General features: G+C 39.0%; 1 protein-coding gene across 1 annotated transcript in view; it reads left to right on the forward strand.

Annotated features, from left to right (window-relative positions):
• Positions 1 to 22059, forward strand: part of LOC148868323 (tRNA ligase 1-like) — a 139351-nt gene that overhangs the window by 15101 nt on the left and 102191 nt on the right. The window contains exons 6-9 of the mRNA XM_088968420.1: positions 4674 to 4752; positions 11801 to 11924; positions 12787 to 12893; positions 13771 to 13899. Of these exons, the coding sequence (XP_088824546.1) occupies positions 4674 to 4752; positions 11801 to 11924; positions 12787 to 12893; positions 13771 to 13899 (439 nt within the window). The remainder of the gene's footprint in view (positions 1 to 4673; positions 4753 to 11800; positions 11925 to 12786; positions 12894 to 13770; positions 13900 to 22059) is intronic.

A 22059-nucleotide genomic window follows, 5' to 3' on the forward strand; every position in this document is an offset into this window, starting at 1 on the left:
AACTATGCAGAGACCTTTGCTCTAGTAGCCAAGATGAATTTGATCAGAATCCTCCTTTCACTGACAGCTAATCTTGATTGGGAACCTCACCGGTTGGGTATTAAAAATGCATTCTTGAATGGTGACCTAGAGGAGTATGTTTACATGACTCAACCTCCAGGTTTTTGTGCCAAAGGTAGTGAGCAGAAGGTGTGCAGGTTAAAAAAATCACCTCAAACATGGTTTAGTAGGTTTCATTTAGCTGTACAACAGATGGGATTCAAACAATGCCAATCAGATCATACTCTATTTGTGAAGAAAGGTAAAGGGAAAATTGCAGCTTTAATTGTGTATGTTGATGACATAGTAGTAATCGGAGATTGAAAGACTGAAATACAGAAGTTGAAGAAATTTTTAGCCACTCAATTTGAGGTGAAAGATCTAGACCCCTTATGTTATTTCCTTGGGGTTGAAATTGTTCGCTCTAAAAATGGCATCTTTATTTCCCAAATGTGATATGTACTAGATCTATTAGAGGATACAGGAAAAGTTAGGAGTGAAACCAATTGATTCACCCATTGAACCCACCCCTTATGTTATTTCCTTGGGGTTGAAATTGTTCGCTCTAAAAATGGCATCTTTATTTCCCAAATGTGATATGTACTAGATCTATTAGAGGATACAGGAAAAGTTAGGAGTGAAACCAATTGATTCACCCATTGAACCCAACATCAGTTAGGAGATAGTAAGGGGGAGTGTTTGAAAGATGTGAAGAAGTTTAGAGACTTGTAGGGAGACTTTTATATTTGTCTATGACCAGACCTGATATTGCCTATGTAGTGGGTGTCCTTAGTCAGTTCATGCATAACCCTAAGACAACTCACTTTGAAACTGTAGAAAAAGTCCTTAGATACCTCAAGAAGTTCCTAGGAGCTGGTTTGCTAACCCAGAAACATGGGCATTTGAAAGTGGAGGTGTATATAGACACTGATTGGGCATGGGCAATCGATGAAAAAAAAATCTACTAGTGGATATTGTACCTTTGTGGGGGGAAACCTAGTCACTTGGAGAAGTAAGAAGCAAAGTGTAGTTGCTAGATCTCGTTCTGAAGCAGAATACAGAGCTATGTCTCATGGAATTGCTGAAATCATGTGGATAAAAAACTTGTTAGGAGAGTTGGGTTTTGCAGTTAAAATCTATGTCACTCTTTTGTGACAAAAAAACTGCTATCAATATTGTTGCTAACCCAGTCCTCCATGATAGAACAAAATATATTGAAGTGGACAAGCATTTTATTAGAGAAAACTTGTGAGTGGAGAAGTGTGCACTCCATATGTCAGTTTAGAGGAACAACTTGCAGACATCTTCACCAAGGGCTTTCATCATGTGTGGCATAATAATTTGTGTGACAAGTTGGGCATGATTGACATCCATGTCCCAACTTGAGGGGGGGGGGTGTTGGAATGTTCACTTTATTTCTTATGTTTGTATTCTGCTGATATAGGCTCCGTTTGGACTAGTTAAAGTAGCTTTTTTTTTTCTTTATTTATGTTCTATAACTTAAGTAGGGGCATAAGTGTCATTTCCCTTATAATTATGGTTGCCTTATATATATTAATATAAGTTGGCACCGCCAGCCAGTTAAGTTGACTCCAAAAGCATTTTCTTCTCTTCTCCCTTCTCTCCTCTCTTTCCCTTCTCTTCTTCTTCCTTTCTTCTCCTCTATTCTGTTGTTAATATGAAGAAAATAACCCACGTGAATCTAGTGTAATCATCAATAAATAACACAAAATATCTATAACCCAAGCGTGAAATAACAGGAGACGACCAAACGTCACTGCGAATGAGGTAAAAGGTGTAGAAGCATGCTTAGTAGAAGATGAAAAAGGAAAAACATGACTTTTACTATAGCATCAGGTTAAGCAAGATTTATCAATATTTTTAGATGAAGAAACATTCATAGGCAAACCTCCCAAGTCTACGCCCCTTCCCCTTCATCTCCCCAATGTGCTGGTTCTGGATAAAACAACCATCACGAGTAAACAAAACAATATTGCCATCATCCACAAGTTGTCCAACAGAAATAAGACTAATAGTCAACTTAGGCACAAAAAAGGTTTTGGGGAGATGTAATGGTGTAGACTGAGAGGTGGATAGAATAAATCTTCACAACCACATATAAGAAGAGAACACCATTAGTAGAAACAATGTGGCTAACTGAGATGTAAGGTTTAGAAGACTGATTGAAGAAAGCCCTAGTGATGTGCTTTGATGCCCCAGAGTCAATAACCCACGCATGTGAAGGAGAAGAACATAAGTGGAATCATCAAGAGTGGATCAAAAAATTATGTCAAGGTCAAGAACTAAGTATGGAGTTGGGTTTCCTCTCTTAATAACTCTCCAAGAATTATGTCAAGGCCAGGAACAGGCTTTCTACTAAGTATGTTTGATTGCACAGTTTCATGATCAGGTATGAGGTGCATAAAAAATGCCTAATTTTCCTCTTATTAAGGTGTTTCTTTATAGTTTTTACACAACAATCTGTAGAAATATCTCCAAAGTGAACCAACTCATATTCAGTCCAGAGGTTCACGAAACCAGCATAATTTCTTGAATCCGTTTCTCTCCTTGAACATATGAAAATATGCCAACCTCAATTTGATATTTCCTAGACATGTTTGATTGCTAATAAACCTTTTCAAGATATTCAAACATGTCATGGGCAGATTTGAGTCCCCTCATTAGGATACTAACATCCAATGTGACAGAATCAAGGATCCAAGACACAACCTGTGCATTCTCACTTTTCCATTGTTTTAGTCCTTTGACATCAGCAGCGTTAGGCATGGATGTGGAACCATCAATATAGCCCCACATACCCTTCCTTTCAACAAAATGTTTGAAGTGTAACTTCCAAAGTGCATAGTTGCTTCCATCACATTTTACTGAAATGATTTCACCCTTTTCAAGTCCCATAGTGAATGAAACACAGAAAAAACAGCTGAAGCAAGTAGTATAAACTCAGGAACCAATCTGGGAGAGTTGAAAGAGAAAAGAAAAACCTCTTACAGTCAAATGAAGATGTCCAAAAAATAGCAAGACTGAGATCTGAAATTGCAGTCCAAAAATGGAAAGAAAGACTGCTGCTGCCCAAAGGAGATGGATTGATCTCCTTCAATCCTTGTCCAGCTGATGGGACTTTCAGATATGTAGAAAATGACCAGGCGGCACCTCCTTTGAAGTTTTAAGATTTCTCTTGCTGGTTGTGCTGAACAGAGAAAACTGGTTCTTGGATTGATCAAAACAGTCAAGAATCAATTGCAAGGGTAAAGAAAACCTATACAGTCTGAAAATATTGCCAGATGAATCAGAGAACAACCCGCTCTGGTACCATTTTAATCTGTGAGAAAGAGAAGCCAACAAGAGAGAGAAAAGAAACTTCAGATCTGTTAGGGTTGATCAGTATGATCGAACCAACCCAGAAATATGAATTTATATTAAAAAGTGAATGGACAAGATTGCCCTTACAAAAGAAATAAAAATAAAGAGGCAAGGCAGTGCACAAGTATACATGCCTAATAATATACAATAAAAAGAGTAAAAGTACAACACTACCCTCCATCTTCTCTACACTTCTAAATATTCCATCCATTGAGAATGCTGTGAAATTATCAATAGTTTTTGGCCAATGCACCACTCTCACCATGATATACTACATAATTGCTTCCTTGGTGCATCTTTGCTCATTGAATAACCTTGCATTCCTTTCTTCCCCAATCATACATATAACCACTGCCCTAGTACAGTGCCACATGATTCCCCCTCTTTTTCTTGGCTAACTGAATGTTGATGGGCTGAACAACAAACCATATCTGAGGGAAGATTCCACATACAATCAAAAAGAGTGAACAACTCCAACATGGAAGTAACAAATGAATAGGAGTAAGAAATCTTCCCACTAGCTTAATAGAAAAGGCAAATATGTGGGGATAAACACCAGCTAGTCTTCTCTTATGAAGAATATCACAGTTATTAATTTTCTCATTGGACACTATCAGCAAAAAGACCTAACATTAGGGGGCATAGGTCTACTCTGAATTTCTTTAACTGGACAAGGATGCATAGAAGGAAGGGAAAAACATATTACCTGAAAAAAGGAGGCACAGTAAAAAGATCCAGAGGGATGAACAGTCCAGATGCAAAGATATTGCTTAGATGAATAGAAAGTAATCAACCTACTTTTTTTCTTGTTGTGTTTATAAAATTTATTAATTGCACAAAAGTAGGGTAGCAAGGCTTCAAAAGGCCTTTATATTATACCCAAAATAGCTTCCTAATTAAAGGCAAATCCTTTCTTAATTGCAAGTTATGCATACATAGGTGTGTGTTTATTTCTGTATACTTGCTATTGAATTGCCATCGCATGTCTATATTCACATAGTTCATGGCCTGCAGTTGTTTTGTTTATATTAGTAATTTCATATTGAAATACACCTACTACCAACCATTCATCAAGAGGAATGATATGTTCACATCAATGGAACTATTAATTGTTCTTATTAGGAAATATGTGATCATTGTATACATATAAACATCTTCTGAGGAAATGAATGGTGTACAATAATTTTTTTTTTAATATTGCATTAACTTTTGTGAAAATTCTAAAGATCACCTAAATTTTACTTTGTTTCCAGAGGAATCATATGTGCATATCGATGGAATTAGTAACTTCTGTTCTAGGAGACCATGGACAACGGCCTAGGGATGATTATGGTATTCTCTCTCTCTCTCTCTCTTTCACCACCCAATTGAGGAGTTAATCACAAATGAAGCCTGTAAAAGCTGGGAGCACCTAAGTGTGAAGGGAAGTTGTGAAGACGCATTATGGTCCAGTGAAAATGTCAAATTATGGCTCTTAGTTTGCTTTGATTACTGGTCTGTGGTGTTTTCTACAGAACTTTTTACTCAGGTTTACATGAATTGCATGTTTGCAGGATTTTCTTTAGTTATAATTGTTGCATTAATTGGTGCTTACATTTGCTTCATGGTAGAAGTTTTAGTCAATCCCTGATCTACTTTATCCTCACCTATTTAATTTTCATTGTTTTTGAAGTAATGGTAACTAAAGAACAAAGTTGAAAAATATGAGTGGGGTGTAATCAGATTAGAAAATGAGAAAGAAGAGAGAAGAGAAGAGGGAAGAAGAGAAGAAGAGAGGAAGAATGCACCAAAAAGTCAAGTTGGCAGTGCCCAAACCAGAATATTTAAGGGCGACAGCTGTGATAACTTACAATTAAATAAAAGAAAGGTAAAAAGACAAAAAGACCCCTGTGGCTTATACTAACAGATTTACAACACTCCCCCTCAAGTTGGGTCATGGATTCAATCATCCCCAATTTGTCACATAATTCATTGTGCCACGAGAAGTGAAGGCCCTTTGTAAGAACATCATGAGCTAGTTGCTCTTTGGAGCTAACATACGGTGTACAAACTTCACTTTTCTCAAGTTTTTTATGAAGTTCTTGTCAACTTCAATGTGCTTGGCTTTGTCATGGAGAACTGGGTTAGCAGCAATATTAATGGCTGCTTATTGTTGCAATAAAGTGACATAGAACTATCAATGTTAAAGCCCATTTCACCAATTAGATTTTTCACCTGAAGAACTTCAGCAACTCCATGTGCCATTGCCTTGTATTCAACTTCAGCATGATCTGACCACCATACTCTGTTTTTTGCTCCTCCAAGTGACTAAATTTCCACCAACAAAAGTACAATATCCATTGGTTGACTTCCTGTCATCAATTGAACTTGCCCAATCAACATTAGTATACATTTCTACCTTCAAGTGAGCATGCTTTTTAAACAATATGTCAACCTTGGATATTTTTTTATGTATCTGAGAATCCTCTCCGTAGCTTCTAGATGTGAAGTCTTAGGAGCATGCATGAACTGACTAAGAACCCCCACTACATATACAATATCGGTCGAGTCATTAACAAGTAGAGGAGTCTTCCTACCAAACTTTGGAATTTCTTAACATCCTTTACACGCTTCCAAGCACAGTCACCAAGTCTATGATTGGCATCAATGGGAGTGTTTGCTGGCCTTGCCCCCAATTTACCTGAATCTTGCAATAGATCTAGAGTGTATTTCCTTTGAGAAATGAAGATACCCTTTTGTGAACGAACAACCTCAATTCCAAGAAAATAACATAGGGGACCTAGATCCTTGACTTCAAATTGTGAAGCAAGAAATCCTTTTACTGCTTGGATATTAGAGTTGTAATTTTCTATAATAACAATATCATCCACGTACACTATGAGGACTACAATCTTTTCCTGATCTCTCTTGAAAAAGAGAGTATGGTTTGACCAGAATTGCTTGAACCCAATTTGTTGGAGAGCCAGTTAAACCTATTGAACCAGGCTCTAGATGATTGCTTCAAACCATACAAGGATTTCTTTAAATTGCAAACTTTTCCTTCACTTCCTTTTGCAAGAATCCTAGTGGATGAACCATATACACTTCCTCTTCCAAATCTCCATGTAGAAAAACATTTTTAATATCTAATTGGTGAGGTTCCCAATCAAAGTTAGCAGCTAATGACAAGAGAATCTGGATGGAGTTCATCTTGGCAATTGGAGAAAAGGTCTTAGCATAATCAACCCCATACACTTGGGTGTATTCTTTTGCTACTAACCTTGCCTTGTGTCTTTTCATTGCGCTATCTACCTTGAGTTTTACTCTGAATACCCATTTAAACCCTACTGGCTCTTTGCCTTTAGGAACCTGCCAACTACCAAGTATTATTTTTATGAAGAGCACAAATCTCTTCCTTCATTACATTTTTCCATTCAGGTATAGATAAAGCTTTTGCAACATTCTTGGGAATAGAAACACTCTCAATGGTAGACAAAAAGGCCCAAGAAGAAGGTGAAACATTTTTATAGGTAAGGATGGCAACGGGGTGGGTTCGCAGTGGATTTTGTAAATTCTAAACCCTACCCACCTTCCTAAACCTCCAAACTTATACCTGCCCCAAAACCCGTAACGGATTGTATTTTGAGAATCCAAACCCTCCCTACATATGAAGATGCAAAACCCTCCCTGACCCTATCCTACCTACTTCAAGTGTAGGGTGGGTTGGGTTTAGAACCTGCATCTAATTCCTATTATTTGGTGTTATATATAGGCAATAAATAAGTAAAATAACATGAACAAACAACAAAATTTCCAATTATTTGATTAAGACATGTAAAAAACACATAGATTATCAATTATCCTTCACATAAAATTCAAAATATTATTAAATTCAACACCTAATACATAAGGTTCATATGTTTTCCAACAATGTGGGTCGGGGAAGGTTGGGTGTTTAGTAGTACACGACCCAACACCCTTTCTATGAGCAATAGGAATGCCAAGATTATCATCAATGGCAATAGGATCATAAGTATTATGAGGAATAAGAGTACGTGCTTGAGGAGAATTTGCCTCCAAAGAGTTTGATGATGTTGGATGCACATTATTAGGATAATCCATACCTTTTGAACTCCACTGATCCTTACAATGCCTAAAAAACATACAGAAAGGAGCAGGTTTTGGGATTTTGGGATAGAAGGAAGATGGACTTGTCAGACCTACCTTTGTTCCACATTATTCTCCCCAAAAGAGAGGCAGGGAAGAAAGTTGTGGATTAAAAAAAGGACACATTCATGGACACAAAATGTTTATGGGAAACCGGGTCAAAGCACTTATCACCCTTTTGAGAGAAATGATAGCCAAGGAAGATACAAGGAATAGCTTTGGAATCAAACCTACCTGGAGTTGGAGATAGATCATGGACAAAGCAACAAAAGCCAAAAATACATAAGGGAATAAAAAATAGAGGGGGGGGGGGTGAGGAAATAGAAGTTGACGAGGAGCCTCAATAATCTATATGGCATGTGGTTAATAACATAAGTAGTAGTTAGAACAACATCAACCCAAAAACATTTTTGGGACATTCATATGCAACATTAGACTCTGAGCTACTTCAAGAAGATGGCGATTCTTCTGCTCTGCACTACCATTTTGTTGTGGTTTCCTAGCATAAGAGTTGGTGGTGGAGAGATTTGTGAGAGGCAATGAATTCAATGAGATCACGATGGAACTATTCTTTAGATCTGATTGGAAAATCTAAATTTCACTATGAAATTGAGTGAAAACCATGCATTGAAAATCTCTCACAAGCTCGAGTACTTCATCCCTTGAATGCATAGGATATATCCATGTATACCTTGAAAAGTCATAAATAAAACTAATAAAATATTTATAGTCACCTTCACTAGTTATGGTCATAGGCTCCCAAACATCAAAAAACACAATATGGAAATGAGAAATTGGTATTCTATTAATTGAAGGAAAACTTGTTCTACAATGCTTACTCAACTGACATGATTGACATTGCAAATTGGAAACAGAAATAGACTTCAACAACTCTGGAAACCAAATTTTCAAGGACTCAAATTATAGGTGACCGAGGTAAATATGACACACAAACACTTGATTTTCATTTGACTGACAAACAAATTGACTCAAAAGACTCACAGATGCCAATGCCATAAGACTAATTTAATTCTCCAAAATGTAGAGACCATCGACCATGTTGCCTCTAACAATCTTCCTCTCGAAGGTCAAATCTTGAAAAAAACAAGACTGAGGAAGGAGTATTACATAATAGTTTAAGGGTTAAGAAATACTGCTAATGGATAACAAATTAATGGGAATTTTAGGAACATGAAGAGTGTTAGAGAGCATAAGACCAAGAGAGAGGGATACGAATTTTGAGTGGAAACCACCAGAGGTAAACAAAGTGAAATTGAATTTTGATGGAAGCTCTATGGGCAGCCCGGGAGTGGCAGGAGCAATCAGAAATAAAGAATGGAAGATATTGGCTCTATATTCAAGGCTAATTGGTATTACAAACTCAACAAAGGCTGAGTTATTGGCATTATTACAGGGCCTCCGATTGGCAAAGAAATTGGGTTTTCGTCAGGTGGAAGTGGAGGGGTACTCAAAAGTTGTACTCTCTTGGGCAAAATGTAACAGACATGTCCCATGGACCCTTAAGCATATCTTCTGAGAATTGGAAAGGTTAGCAAAGGGTATAAATACTGGTTTTAGGTGAATTAGGAGGAGTGCAAATGGGTTAGAAAATACTTTAGCCAAACAAGGGGCTGCAAGGCAGCAACTATATTGGGCCTCATTGTAACTTGGGTTGTATTCCTTGGGGATGACTATTGGGTCATCAATCTCACTTTAACCCACTGGAAAGAAGAGTATAAGACTGAAATAAATTTGACTTACCAGCCATATGGTTTGCAGCCCCTGAGTCAATGATCCAAGGGGAATCAAGAACTTGGGTAGACACAAACGAGGTAGAAGGTGTAGGGCCCGAGTTATTCATCTATTGAAGGGTCCTACCATACAACTCCAGGTGATCATGGAAGGAATTGATAACGTCCTCCTTAGGGTGAGAACTATAAGAATGTTTAGACCTATAACAATGTGTGCACCACAATTGCAGTCGAGCTGTTATTTTGAGACTCTTGAGTGGCCAAATTTGCAGAATTATACCTCTTTGGGCCAGGTTTTATGGGGTCCTGATTCTTGAAAGCCCACTTGGGCTTCCCAATAAGCTTCCAATAAGTCTCCTGGGTATGTTTAGACCTATAACAATGTGTGCACCACAATTTATCCTTATCATCATTTTTCATAGAGTCACTTTTCTTCCCTCCATAATTGCCCCCTTTTGCAAATAAAGCACTTGGCTCTCCCCTTCAGAAGAATTCATCAAGTTCCTTCTACTCTCTTCTGATTGAACCAGTGCATACACCTTCTGAACTGAGGGAAGTTCACTACTTCCCAAAATTTGAACATGGGGAGACTCATAGACGGGATTCACCCCCCAAAAGGAAAGAAAAGACATGCTGTTGGGACATAAGCTTCTAATAAGCTTTGGCATCATCATCACTCTTCCATGCTATATTCTAATAGTGATCCAGCTCCTAGACAGAGGTAAGAGCTGAGTAATAAACATATAGACTATGGTCATCCTGTTTGCTAGTAGAGGACTCTGCCTATAGTTGATAGATTTTCGTATAGTGTCTCTGCTCAGAGTAAGTTGCCTAACTTGTTCCCAAATCTCACAAGTTGTGTCTGCCTACATGAAGTTATTTTGTACATGAGGCAGCGTGGAACCCAACAACCAGCACATCATCATGCTATTTTCTTGGTCCCATCTGTCATGTTCAGCTGACCCAGACTTGGGCTCCTTAACTTCCCCGTTGAAGTAACCAGCTTTTCCCCTAGCTGTGACATACAACCTGATTCCTTTAGATCACTCTGAGTAGTTAAGCCCATAAAGGGGAGTAATATCCATAGGAAATGCACGCTGTCCATTCCTACATTCAGGTTTCCATGGGAGTAAGTAACACCGGAAGATGCAGAATCTTCAGTGGCCATTTTTCAAGGAACAACAACCACCACAAGAAGCCATAGACAAGCTGTAACTGAGGACAAACCTCACCAGAAAGCTGTAACAGCACATAGAAAAAAAGGGAAGACAGCAGATTTCCAAACAGAAAAATCACCAAACTAGTTCCATGCAAAGAGTTTCAAGGACATCTGGTAGGAATAGAGATCCAAAAACCCTAGCCTAACTGAAAATCAGTCTCCTTACTTCATGAATATAGGCATACAGTCTCACAAAAAACTCCTGCTGTAACATTCAATGCTCACTGCACGCTCCTAGCATGAATGAAACGGTACATACCTTAGTATAAGAAGGATCCCATGATCCACAGTACTGAAAAAGGAAGGTATACACTTCCAAACACCTCTTCACAGCACCTGTCTGTCACAGAGAGTACCACGGGTACTTCACCTTGGTCCTATGACCAAGAGAAAAAAGGAATGAGTAAGAAAAAAGAGCTCTCAGATCAGGTCAATTGAAGAAAGGGAAGAAGAGAAGAGAGAAGAGAAGAAAAGAGATTGGAAAGGCACCAAAAAGTCAAGCTGGTGGCACCCGAACTAGAATATACACTAGGGCAACAGATGTGACAACTTACAATAAAATAAAAGAAAGGTAAAAGGACAAAAAGACCCCTGTGGCTTATACTAACAGATTTACAACATGGAGTCTCATTGAGAAGAGGAAGATTTCTTTGCTTGATATAGTAGTATAGATAATAAAAAATGCCAACACTAGGGAACTTCTGTTGGCAGTTTGTGGTTATAATCTGGTGGGAGTTGTTAGGATCCTGAAAGCGTTAAATAGAAAGGAGAAGCGAGTGGCCCCAAAGTTTTCTTTTCATGTCTTTGTTTTCTTGTGCTGAAACTTTTTCTAATACAACTCTTGATTGCTTATATTGACATGTGAACTGTTGAGCTTTGATTTCTGCTTATGTTTGATCCATCATTGTTAAAACTTGGGGTTTTCAGTAAATAAGGAAGTTGATTGAAATCTTTATTACTTGTATTATGCTCTGTTTTTGTATTTCTTTCACATTTGTTTGCAGAGTCCCAAGTTAATTGTTCTAATAGAACATTCGGCCTGGAGTTCAACAAGTAAAGGGGAGAAGACTTACTCATTTCCATATTTTTTTTTAGTTTCCATGGGTTGTTTGGGTTTTGTTGGGTGCAGGGGCTAGTAAATCCATTTGGAAGAATTGTTTCCATTAACAAGTTGTTGAATTTTTGTCTTTAGGATTCTCTGAATGGAATTGTCCCTTTAATATAATTTATCTAATTGCTTGCAAACTGTCTTTCTTCTGAGCAGTTGTGGTAACAGCAGTCACAGAATTGGGAAATGGGAGACCAAAATTTTACTCTACTCCTGATATAATTGCTTTTTGTAGAAAATGGCGCCTACCTACCAATCATGTTTGGTTATTCTCAACAAGGTGAGGATCTCTGATATAAATCATGGTGTTACTTGTAACTAAAATTGATGCAAATGCTGGAAAGCGTGTATTAATCCCAATTAATCTTGATTGTTTGGTAATACACTAATGCTGACTTCCTTCCCCAATAAATAACTGCCAGATGGATTTATAGGAAGTGTGAAAGTATAATGATGGGTACACAAAAATGATTTATAGAATGACTTTATTCTGATCCTTTTCAAGGAATTCCTATTTGAGATTCCTCAACTTTCTTACTATGTTGGATGACTAAAAGAAATGGAAGTTACCATACATAGAAATAATTAGGATCGCTCTTTTCATATTGAAAGATTCTTTCTTGTGCTCATTTGGAATAATCCAACATATAGCAAATGGAAGCATCAGAAAGTTTCTCTTAGCCACCAAAGTTGGGAAGATAAATCACTAATTACTCCACCATAATGAAAAGATGTAATAATATCCCTCATCATCCTTCTCACACGTTATGCAATGATTTAGAATCAATATATGGTTTAGGTGATAAAAGCTAATATTTTAAACTTAAGTGGCTGGGCTTTCTTTGAAGTTATGGTTTCCTATTTTTTTCTATCCCCAAGTTTGTTTTTCATCTAGTTCTTCTTTTGAAACAAGAACGTTTTCCTTTGGTTTTCATTAAACATGGTGATGATTGATCCTGGGAAGGTGATGTAGCAAAACAATAAAAACACTATGGATTACTGTTTTTTAAAATGATGTCCAGTTTACTTTGAGATAAAAGTTGTTCTTAACTTTCACAAAAAAAATTCTTGTTCTGAAATGCTAATTTATTTTATCAGATCAAAGTTCTTAGTTTCTGATTGTTGTTTTTTGGTTACTGAAGGAAATCTGTGACTTCTTTTTTTGCTGCATATGATGCATTATGTGAGGAAGGAACTGCAACACCTATATGCAGAGCTCTTGATCAAGTTGCTGATATATCTGTTCCAGGTTGAGCCTCTAAGTGAAATTTGGTCTAAGAAACTAAGAATCCAAAGTACTGTTTTGTTTTTCCTTACTATTTTTCATGTTGGTTTAAATGCCAGGTTTTTCCATGTTTGATAGTGAAATTGATGTCTTAATAAATAAAAGAGAGTCAGGAACAACATCAATCAAAGTGAACACGATCCTATGAAAAAGGACTGCCACAGCAGTGGAACAAAGAAGGATGATAATAACAGCAAAGTGTATTCTTGTAGGGGTGCAAGAACCACTGAAGAAGTGAAGAGAAAGAATAGTTTTTTTTTTCTAAAAGATACTTCATTCACAATTCCTCCAAACTATATTATGTGGTCCATAAATACTGGTTTGGAGTGTTTTGTTTCTTCTTATGCTAGTACAATTATCTTTATCTGCTTTGGCAAACTGGTCTCTTGGACTGCCACAGCTAAGGGTCTGCAGGTCAGGGTGCTGGGCACCCAGTTGAGGTCTACTAGTCTGTTTGATCTGTAATCTTTGTAGGGCCTTTAAGTCTGGTATGTAGCCCTTCAGTCGGGCCCTTTGTATTTTATATGATATTTAATAAAATTACCTTACCTTTAAAAAAAAATATTTATCTGCTTTCATAATCAAAAGTGAGGAAATGAGACCGAATAATCTCCATCGATCAATAATTGAAATTAAAAAGGAAATTGTTTAGTATGATGTTGATTCTTCAAAATCTATGTATTTTTTTGAAGCTTAACATTTGACTAAAATTTTTACTAAATCAGTTTTCGTTCTTTATCCTCTTCTTTCAGGTTAATGAAGCTAGTTTCCATTTTCCTTTTTATGTTAGTAGTAAACATAATTAGGTTTAGTTGCTTTTTCTCTTGGAATCAATGTACAGGATCAAAAGATCATGTCAAGGTACAAGGTGAAATCTTGGAGGGTCTTGTAGCTCGCATAGTTAGCCCTGAGAGCTCAAAACATATGGAGGAAGTTTTGAGAGATATTCCTCCACCGCCATCAGATGGAGGTACAAATAATAGCATTTCTGTTGTGGTTTGATCCATTTCTTTATCCATCACATATTCGATCTTTTGTAACTGGGTTCTTTTTTTTCACCAACCATGGTCTGTATTCAGGTAATGTAGCATGTTCTTCAATCCATTTATGTTTCAAACTCTGCAATTAATGTCCGAATTTCGTTTAATATTTTATTTCTTGTATGCTTTCTTTTTTGAGGTGTCTTTTTGGCTTCATGGGGCCACACAATGGGGGTAGCCCATCCTCCATACCCATAAACGCCCCCAACCCTGGTGACAATGGGATTTGATCCCAAGTCTCTGCTACAACTAGCCAGAGAACTTACCAACCAAGCCACCACAAGTTGGGTATGGAAAAGCATATGTAATTTGGGGGTGAGGTTCTTTTTGATGGCTTAAGTTCTTGTAGTATTTTATAAAGAAAAAAAAAAAAACAATAGGTGAGAAGTTTGAGGGAGTGTTTTAAAAAACCCTAGAAAAAGAATGTGATTCTCACTATAGAAAAAAAAAAAAAAACAGAAACATTCTTTTATACATTGTCCACACTCCACAATTAAATCAAAACTAGGCCAAAAACCTGAAGGTCTTGAACCAAATGAGTTGCTGAAAATGTGATGCAGGATGTAAAGGAGATGATAACTCAATGTGTTTTGCAATTTTTTAGGCCTAAACATGAAGTGGAGAGAAAGCTGTCTCATGTTTTTCGCTCAAATTGCGGCCTAAATTTTGACTTGATTTGGTTCCATTTGATTGGATACTAGTTAGTAGTAGTTGATCAAGACTACAGTCAGTCTTGAATTCAAAAAGGTTTCGGATGGAGAAAAGAAGAAGAAAAGAAGGAGAAAAGAGGAGAAGCAGAAGTACACAAGGGTTTAGAAAGGAGAGGGACAGATCTAATGAATCTGCCGCCCCACTCTTCATATTTATATGTTATGTTCACTAATTGTAGAAAAAGGCAGAATTGCCCTTAATGCTTATATAGCAAATAAAACAATAGTAAGCTGAAATAACAAGCTGTCTGAAATAACTACCAACTAACACTGATATAACTAACAAAGATTACATGTTCTGTCATACGAACACAGTGGGGACCACAGCCGTGGGGCCCACATCAGTGTTCTTTACATTAGTTATCCACCAGCATCAAGATTTCATGACCAATTGAATATGGCCAATTTATGACAGTTAATAAATCTGTGATGGGATTTCTACCTTTTGGGTTACTTGAGTTTTTGAATTAGAGTTCTAGTAGTTTTAGGACTTATTTTGGTGGAAACCTGTTTTAGAAGTTCATGTTATTTTTTGTAATCGGTGAAAAAGATGTAGAGAAGATGGGCCGAATGGCCCATAAGTTGTTTATCCTTTTTTACTGTTTGTATTCCTTTCTGTAGTGGGCCTTATTCTGGGCCCATTCTTTCTATAGTATGTTCTTTTAATTTCTTGCCCAACTGAGGGCCTTCTTGTAAATTATTCAAGGTTAACTTAATAAAATAGTGTTAGTGTGTAAGAGAAGAGGGCAAGGTTCGAAATTCTCTCTCTCCGAACCCTTTCTTGCCGCCATCTTCTTCTTCACCCTCTATTCTTAGAAGAAGTATTTTTTGCTGGTTCTTGATTTCTGCATTTATTTTAAACAGTCCTCTATTCTCAAGGACTGTTTTTCTTCTTGGTATCAGAGCAGGCCTGAACTTGGCTTGGGCTCTCATGTAGGTGTTGTCCAGCCGACTACATGAGAGTTGTTCTAGGGCTGGAAGCTTCAGCTTGTGTCGCCTGATTCTTGGAGGTCATTGGAGATTGAAGAAGGTGCCCAAGATTCAAATCTCTTGGAGAGTGGCCCGGTGACCAGGAAGAATCAGAGAAAACAGGTCGGTTTCTGATTTGGAGCTTAAATCAGAGATTGTAAGTTGTGCTCAGTTGTTTCTGGGTTATTTTTTTACTGTTCTGGACTGTTAAAAGTCCGAAGTTTCTTTGGAAACAGTACAGCTATTCGGCTATCCTCTGGTTTGGTTTAATCCAGAGATTTCTGGGTTGTTTTTCATTTATTTTCTGGACTGTCAAGTTGCCAAAATTCCTCTGGAATCACTACTGCTGGTTATTGTTTCTTTTGGATTGTTTTTGGGCCCCTGTACAGACTGTTCTTTGGGCTGTTTTCATCTTTGACAGTGTAGTCTTCTCTACTGCCCACTCTGTGTTTGTAAAAATGTCTCTTCATCAGTACGGACTGTTCTCTGCACTTTTGGGGTACTGTTTGGCAAGTACCTGGAATTTCTGTTTAGAAAAGGAGCTTGGACTGGGTGCACAGTGTTTGGAGGTTTTCTGATTTATTCTTGAAGGCCGAACCAAGTTGGTTGGTGTCTCGTGCAGTCAACAAGGTGCTGCTTCTGTCTTTTTGGTTCTCACAGCTTCGGGTGTGACTCAGCTTTGTGTATTGCTGCTTTGAGGCTGGTTTAACACAGCCCTTGTTCATCCTCATCCGGTGTTGTTTGTTTGAAGTTGGTTGAAATCTTATTTGAAGTGGTTAAAAGATGGACTCATCAGAGATTGAAAACAAGAATGTTGCTGAATTCGAACAGGTTCCGGGAGCTCCTGTTGACTCTTTATTGGCTGTGACCACAATCAAGCTAGATGGAACTAATTATCTAGCATGGTCACAATCGGTAAAGATTTATATATGTAGTAGAGGAAAGCGGGGTTTTATCTCCGGGAACAAGAAGGCTCCCCCAGAAGATGATCCATCTTATGAGAAGTGGATGCAAGAGAATTACACTGTTATTGGGTGGCTTGTGAACTCAATGCAGCCACAGATCAGCCAACACTATCTATGGATGAATTCAGCGAAGGAAATCTGGGATAGTGTTGCTGAAACCTATTTCCAAAAACTAAATGTGGCTAGAGCTTACAAGTTGAGAAGTGACATGAAGAATTTGAGACAGGGGGAGAAACCATTATCTGTATACTTCTCAACCTTGAAGTCTTTGTGGCAAGAAATAGACTGGATAGAAGCTATAACCTGGGACACCACTAATGATGCAGAGACCTACAAGATACTGGTTGAAAGAAACAGGGTGTTTGAGTTCTTAACCGGATTAAACCTAGAGTATGATATAACAAAACAAAATATTTTATCCAAGGAGAGTGTCTCATTGTCACAAGCATATGCATTGGTAAGTAGTGAAGAGAGCAAAAGGATTGTCCAGGTTCAATGGGCTGGTATAAGTGATCACTTTGCTAATATGGGAGTGAAACCCAAAGGAGTTGCAGGGACTTGTAGTGGCTCTGGAAAGAAAGAGGTTGTATGTGAGTACTGCAAAAGGCCAAAACACACTAAAGACAAGTGCTGGAAATTACATCCTGACCTTGTTCATCTTCCGTTTCAGAAAAAGCATGACAGTAAAAGGGTAGGGACGGCAAATGCGGCTGCTGGTCCGGATAGTGACAAGTACCATACTGGAGAGATGTCTGCTTGTGCATAGCTAGCAGCCATGAAAGCAGAATATGAGAAGTTTGGGAAGATGATCAGTCACCTAGAGGGTGTGACTTCATCTTCCAACCCTTCAGGGAATTCAACCTCTTCTGCATTTGCTCATTCAGGTATAAAGGCTTCTGCCAGTCATGCAACCATGTTAGGTAATCTCAAGATCCCTTGGATTATCGATTCAGGTGCTTTTGATTATATGACCAATCTTTCTACCTTGTTTGTTTCATATGATTTGTGTAGAAGTTCAAGACTGCTATCAGCCTTGAACCCTAATAGATTTCAGGTTCGAAAATAGAAGGAAAATGTAGAGAAGAGAAGAGAAAGAGAAGAGAGAACTGTAGAACACAAAGGGTTGAAAGGAGGGGCAAAATCTGAATATTTTGCCACCGCCACTTCTATGTTGTATTTATAGGTTATGCTCATTACATGGAAAGGATAGATCTGCCCTTAGTATTTACATAACAAATAGAACAAAATAAAACTGAAATAACCGATTGACCACCAGCTAACCCTAGGATGACTAGAACACATTCTACCCTACGAACACAGTGGGACCATAGCTGTGGGGCCCACATCACTGTTCTCTACACTCCCCCTCAAGTTGGGAATAAATGTTTATCATTCCCAACTTGGATAGATCCGCCTCTAGCTTCTTCCTTGGTATATGTTTGGTGAGGATATCCGCTAGCTGCATGTTGGATGTGATGTATGGGAGACACTTCTTGTGATGAGACCCTCTCTCGTACAAAATGTCGATCAACTTCAATATGTTTAGTTTTGTCATGCTGCACCGGATTGTGTGCTATATTAATAGTCGCTTGATTATCACAATACAACATCAGGGGCTTCTCATACTCAATACCCAACTCCTCAAGTAGTGATCTCAGCCATAGAATTTCAGCCACTCCGTTAGCCATTGACCTGTATTCAGCTTCAGCACTAGATCGGGAGACAACACTCTGTTTTTTACTCCTCCAAGAGACAAGGTTACCTCCCACAAGGGCACAATATCCAGAGGTAGACCTTCTGTATCAATACTCCCAGCCCAATCGACATCCGTATAGACCTCCACCTTCATGTGGTCATTGTTCTTGAACAGTATACCTCTACCCGGGCATCTCTTCAAGTATGCAAATATTCTTTCTACTACAAGAAGATGCGTGGTTCTAGGAGAATGCATGTACTGGCTGACAACACTAACTGCATAACTGATATCTGGCCCGGTGAGGCAGAGATATAGGAGCTTTCCTACTAATCGCTGGAACATAAATTTGTCTTTAAGAGGCTCCCCACTCTCTGCACTAATCTTGTGGTTCTGTTCAATGGGTGTATCCGCAGGCTTGATACCTAACTTTCCAGTTTCCGCCAACAAATCTAGAACATATTTCCTCTAAGAGACAAAGATCGCTTGTTTAGATCTAGCAACCTCAATACCCAAAAAATACCGTAGTGCACCAAGATCTTTCACCTCAAACTCTTGATGAAGGAGCTGTTTGAGGGACTCAATCTCATGGCTATCATTTCCTGTCACCACAATATCATCAACATATACTGCAAGTAGTGTCAGAGAGGACTCCACCCTCTTGATGAACAATGTATGATCTGACTGGGTCTGTACATAACCGAACTTCCCAAGGGCTAGTCTGAATCTATCAAACCAAGCTCTAGGTGACTGCTTCAAACCATACAATGCTTTATTGAGCCGGCAGACCTTCTTACCTGTCTCTGTATCATAGAATCCAGGAGGCAACCGCATGTAAACTTCTTGCAGGTTTCCATTCAGAAAAGCATTTTTAACGTCCATTTGGTACAAAGGCCAAGTGTGGCTTGCTGCAAGAGATAATAGAACTCAAATGGTGGTCATCTTGGCTACCGGGGAAAAGGTCTCCAAGTAATCTATACCATAAGTCTGGGTGAACCCTTTTGCAACTAGCCGAGCTTTGTACCTCTCAATGGAGCCATCCGCATTATGCTTCACAGTAAATACCCATCTGCATCCAACTGGTTTTTTTCCTTTGGGCAGATCAACTAGCTCCCAGGTATTATTTTTCAACAGGGCATTCATTTCAACTTGCATTGCATCTTTCCACTCCGGGACTGATAGGGCTTCTTGCACTGTTCTTGGAATAGAGACATTGGCAACGGAAGTAAGATAGGACCTGTAGGAGGGAGATAGGCGACCATAGGATAAAAACTGGGAAATGCAGTGGGCTGTAGATGTGGTACAATGCTGTTTCCCTTTACGGACGACAATGGGAAGGTCAAGGTCGTCTGCAGCAGGTGAAGTGGCAACAGTGGAAGGAGTCTCTGTGGGCCCTGGGACTGTAATACCTGGACTTGGAGCGGCAGAAGAGGTTGGAGCTGGCCTGGACTGCTGATGACCGGGATCAACCTGCCTGCATCACCTGTGATAGACTCTCAACTCCTGATCCCTCTGACCACCCTCACTATTGCAGCCCTCATCACCCAATGGAATAGGTAAGGAAACAGCCCCCAAAGTATTAACCCTACCCCCACTACGCTCCCCCTGAAGAGAAACCCGAGAATAATAGGGTGCCTCCTCAAAGAAAGTGACATCCATGGAGACAAACTTCTTCCCTGAGACAGGACCATAGCAGCAATAACCCTTTTGAGTTTGTGCATAACCAAGAAAGATGCATTTGGAGGCCTTTGGTTCGAACTTGGAGTGATGGGGTCCGAGAAGCTGAACAAAATAGGTACAACCAAATGTTTTAAGGGGAACAGTAAACAATTCCTCATTTGGGTATAGAAGGGAAAAAGGAGATTTCATATAAAGAACCTGAGAAGGAACCCGATTAATAAGATATACCGCCGTGAGGATAGCATCACCCCAGAAGCGAATAGGGACATTGGAGGAAAACATAATACTTCTAGCCACCTCCAAGATGTGCCTATTCTTCCTTTCTGCAACCCTATTCTGCTGAGGTGTATGAGGGCAAGTGCTTTGGTGGATAACCCCATGATTAAGAAGGTAAGATGCCAATGGCTTAGCAAAGTATTCCTTTGCATTATCAGATCTAAGAACTTTGATCTTGGCATCAAACTGGGTTAGGATCATTTGGTGGAAGTTTTGGGTCAGGGCGGGAACCTCATCTCGTGAACGCATAAGATAAACCCAAGAAAACCGAGTATGGTCATCAACAAATAACAAAAAATATCTGCACCCACTCATAGAAGGGATGTGATATGGCCCCCAAACATCAGTATGCACAATATCAAAAGAACTATTACTCCTTTTATTACTCAATGAATAAGATTTTCTACAATGTTTAGCAAACTCACAACTTTCACATTTCATATGGGACAACTCAACATACTCAAGTGACTTCTTATCCACTGACTCTTCTCGAGCAGATAGATCCCATTTGTCTCACAGCCAGTCCCAATCATCTTCTTCATCTCCAAGTCCTGAAAAACACATCGGTCATGGAAGAAAGTTACTGAGCAATTCATATGTTTGGTAATACTAATAACTGAAAGAAGGTTAGTATCAAGATTAGGAACATGCAAGACAGAAGACAAGGAGATAGTATCCGATAGCTTGATGTCACCCTTGCCAGAAATGGGGACAAGAGAACCATCGGCAATAGATACTTTATCCCTATTAGAAGACAAATGATAAGTGGTAAACAATGACGGCAAGCTAGTCATATGGTCGGATGCACCTGAATCTATTACCCAATAGGGTTCAGTAGTACCTGGAGCTGAGGCATGGTAGGCTGAGGCTCGAGTACCTGAATGTGTGAAAGCAAATGTGGCAGGGGCTGATGGTGACGACGGTGGTTGAGCTGAGTTCCCAACTTCCTTTTCCAACTATATTAAAGCAGCCCGAACTGCATCTAAGGTCTCTAAAGGTGTGCCTCTTGTGCCAGACGAGGATGTCGAATCAGTTTTCATGGCCACATGAGCATTACCCTTCTTGCTTCTCAACTTTGTCGGGACCAAATGAGGATGCAGTTTCCAACATGTTTCTTTTGTGTGTTTGGGTTTCTTACAATGCTCACATACCACATCTCTTTTATCTTCCTTCTTCCTGTCCCTTTCTGAATCACCTCCTGATTTGGGTTTAACAGATACAAGGGCTGGTGTAAGAGGCTGAGGTTGCATCGTGACTTTCCTCCTGGTCTCTTCACTAGCACTAAGGAGTATGCCTGAGAGAGAGTCACACTATCTCTAGTCAATATCTGTTGCCACACAATATCATACTCTGAATTCAGACCTACCAGAAACTCAAACGCCCTGTTTGTCTCGACTTGCTTTTTGTGGGTCTGTGCATCTTTGGGACTCTCCCACTCAAGAGTCTCTAAGTGATCAATCTCATGCCACAGGGACTTCAAGGTAGAGAAGTAGACCGAAACCAATTTCTCTCCTTGTTTAAGAGTGTTCACTTCACATTTCAATTCATAAGTTCTGGCAGCATTAAGGGGTTGGGAATAAGTTTCTTTCATAACATCCCATATCTCCTTGGCTGTCTTTGCCCACAAGTAATTTCGGTTGATATGAGGTTGTATAGAATTACACAGCCATGTCATAACCAAGTAGTTTTCTTGGACCCACTTGGTATAAATGGGGTCTCCCTTGGAAGGTTCTTTCATATCTCCCAAGAGACACCCTAATTTAGCCATTCCCTCAATAGTCATCATGGCTGATTGGG

Source organism: Nelumbo lutea, chromosome 2, assembly GCF_056320005.1.
Source record: "Nelumbo lutea isolate HS-2025 chromosome 2, American lotus-T2T, whole genome shotgun sequence".
Classification (NCBI taxonomy): Eukaryota; Viridiplantae; Streptophyta; class Magnoliopsida; order Proteales; family Nelumbonaceae; genus Nelumbo; species Nelumbo lutea.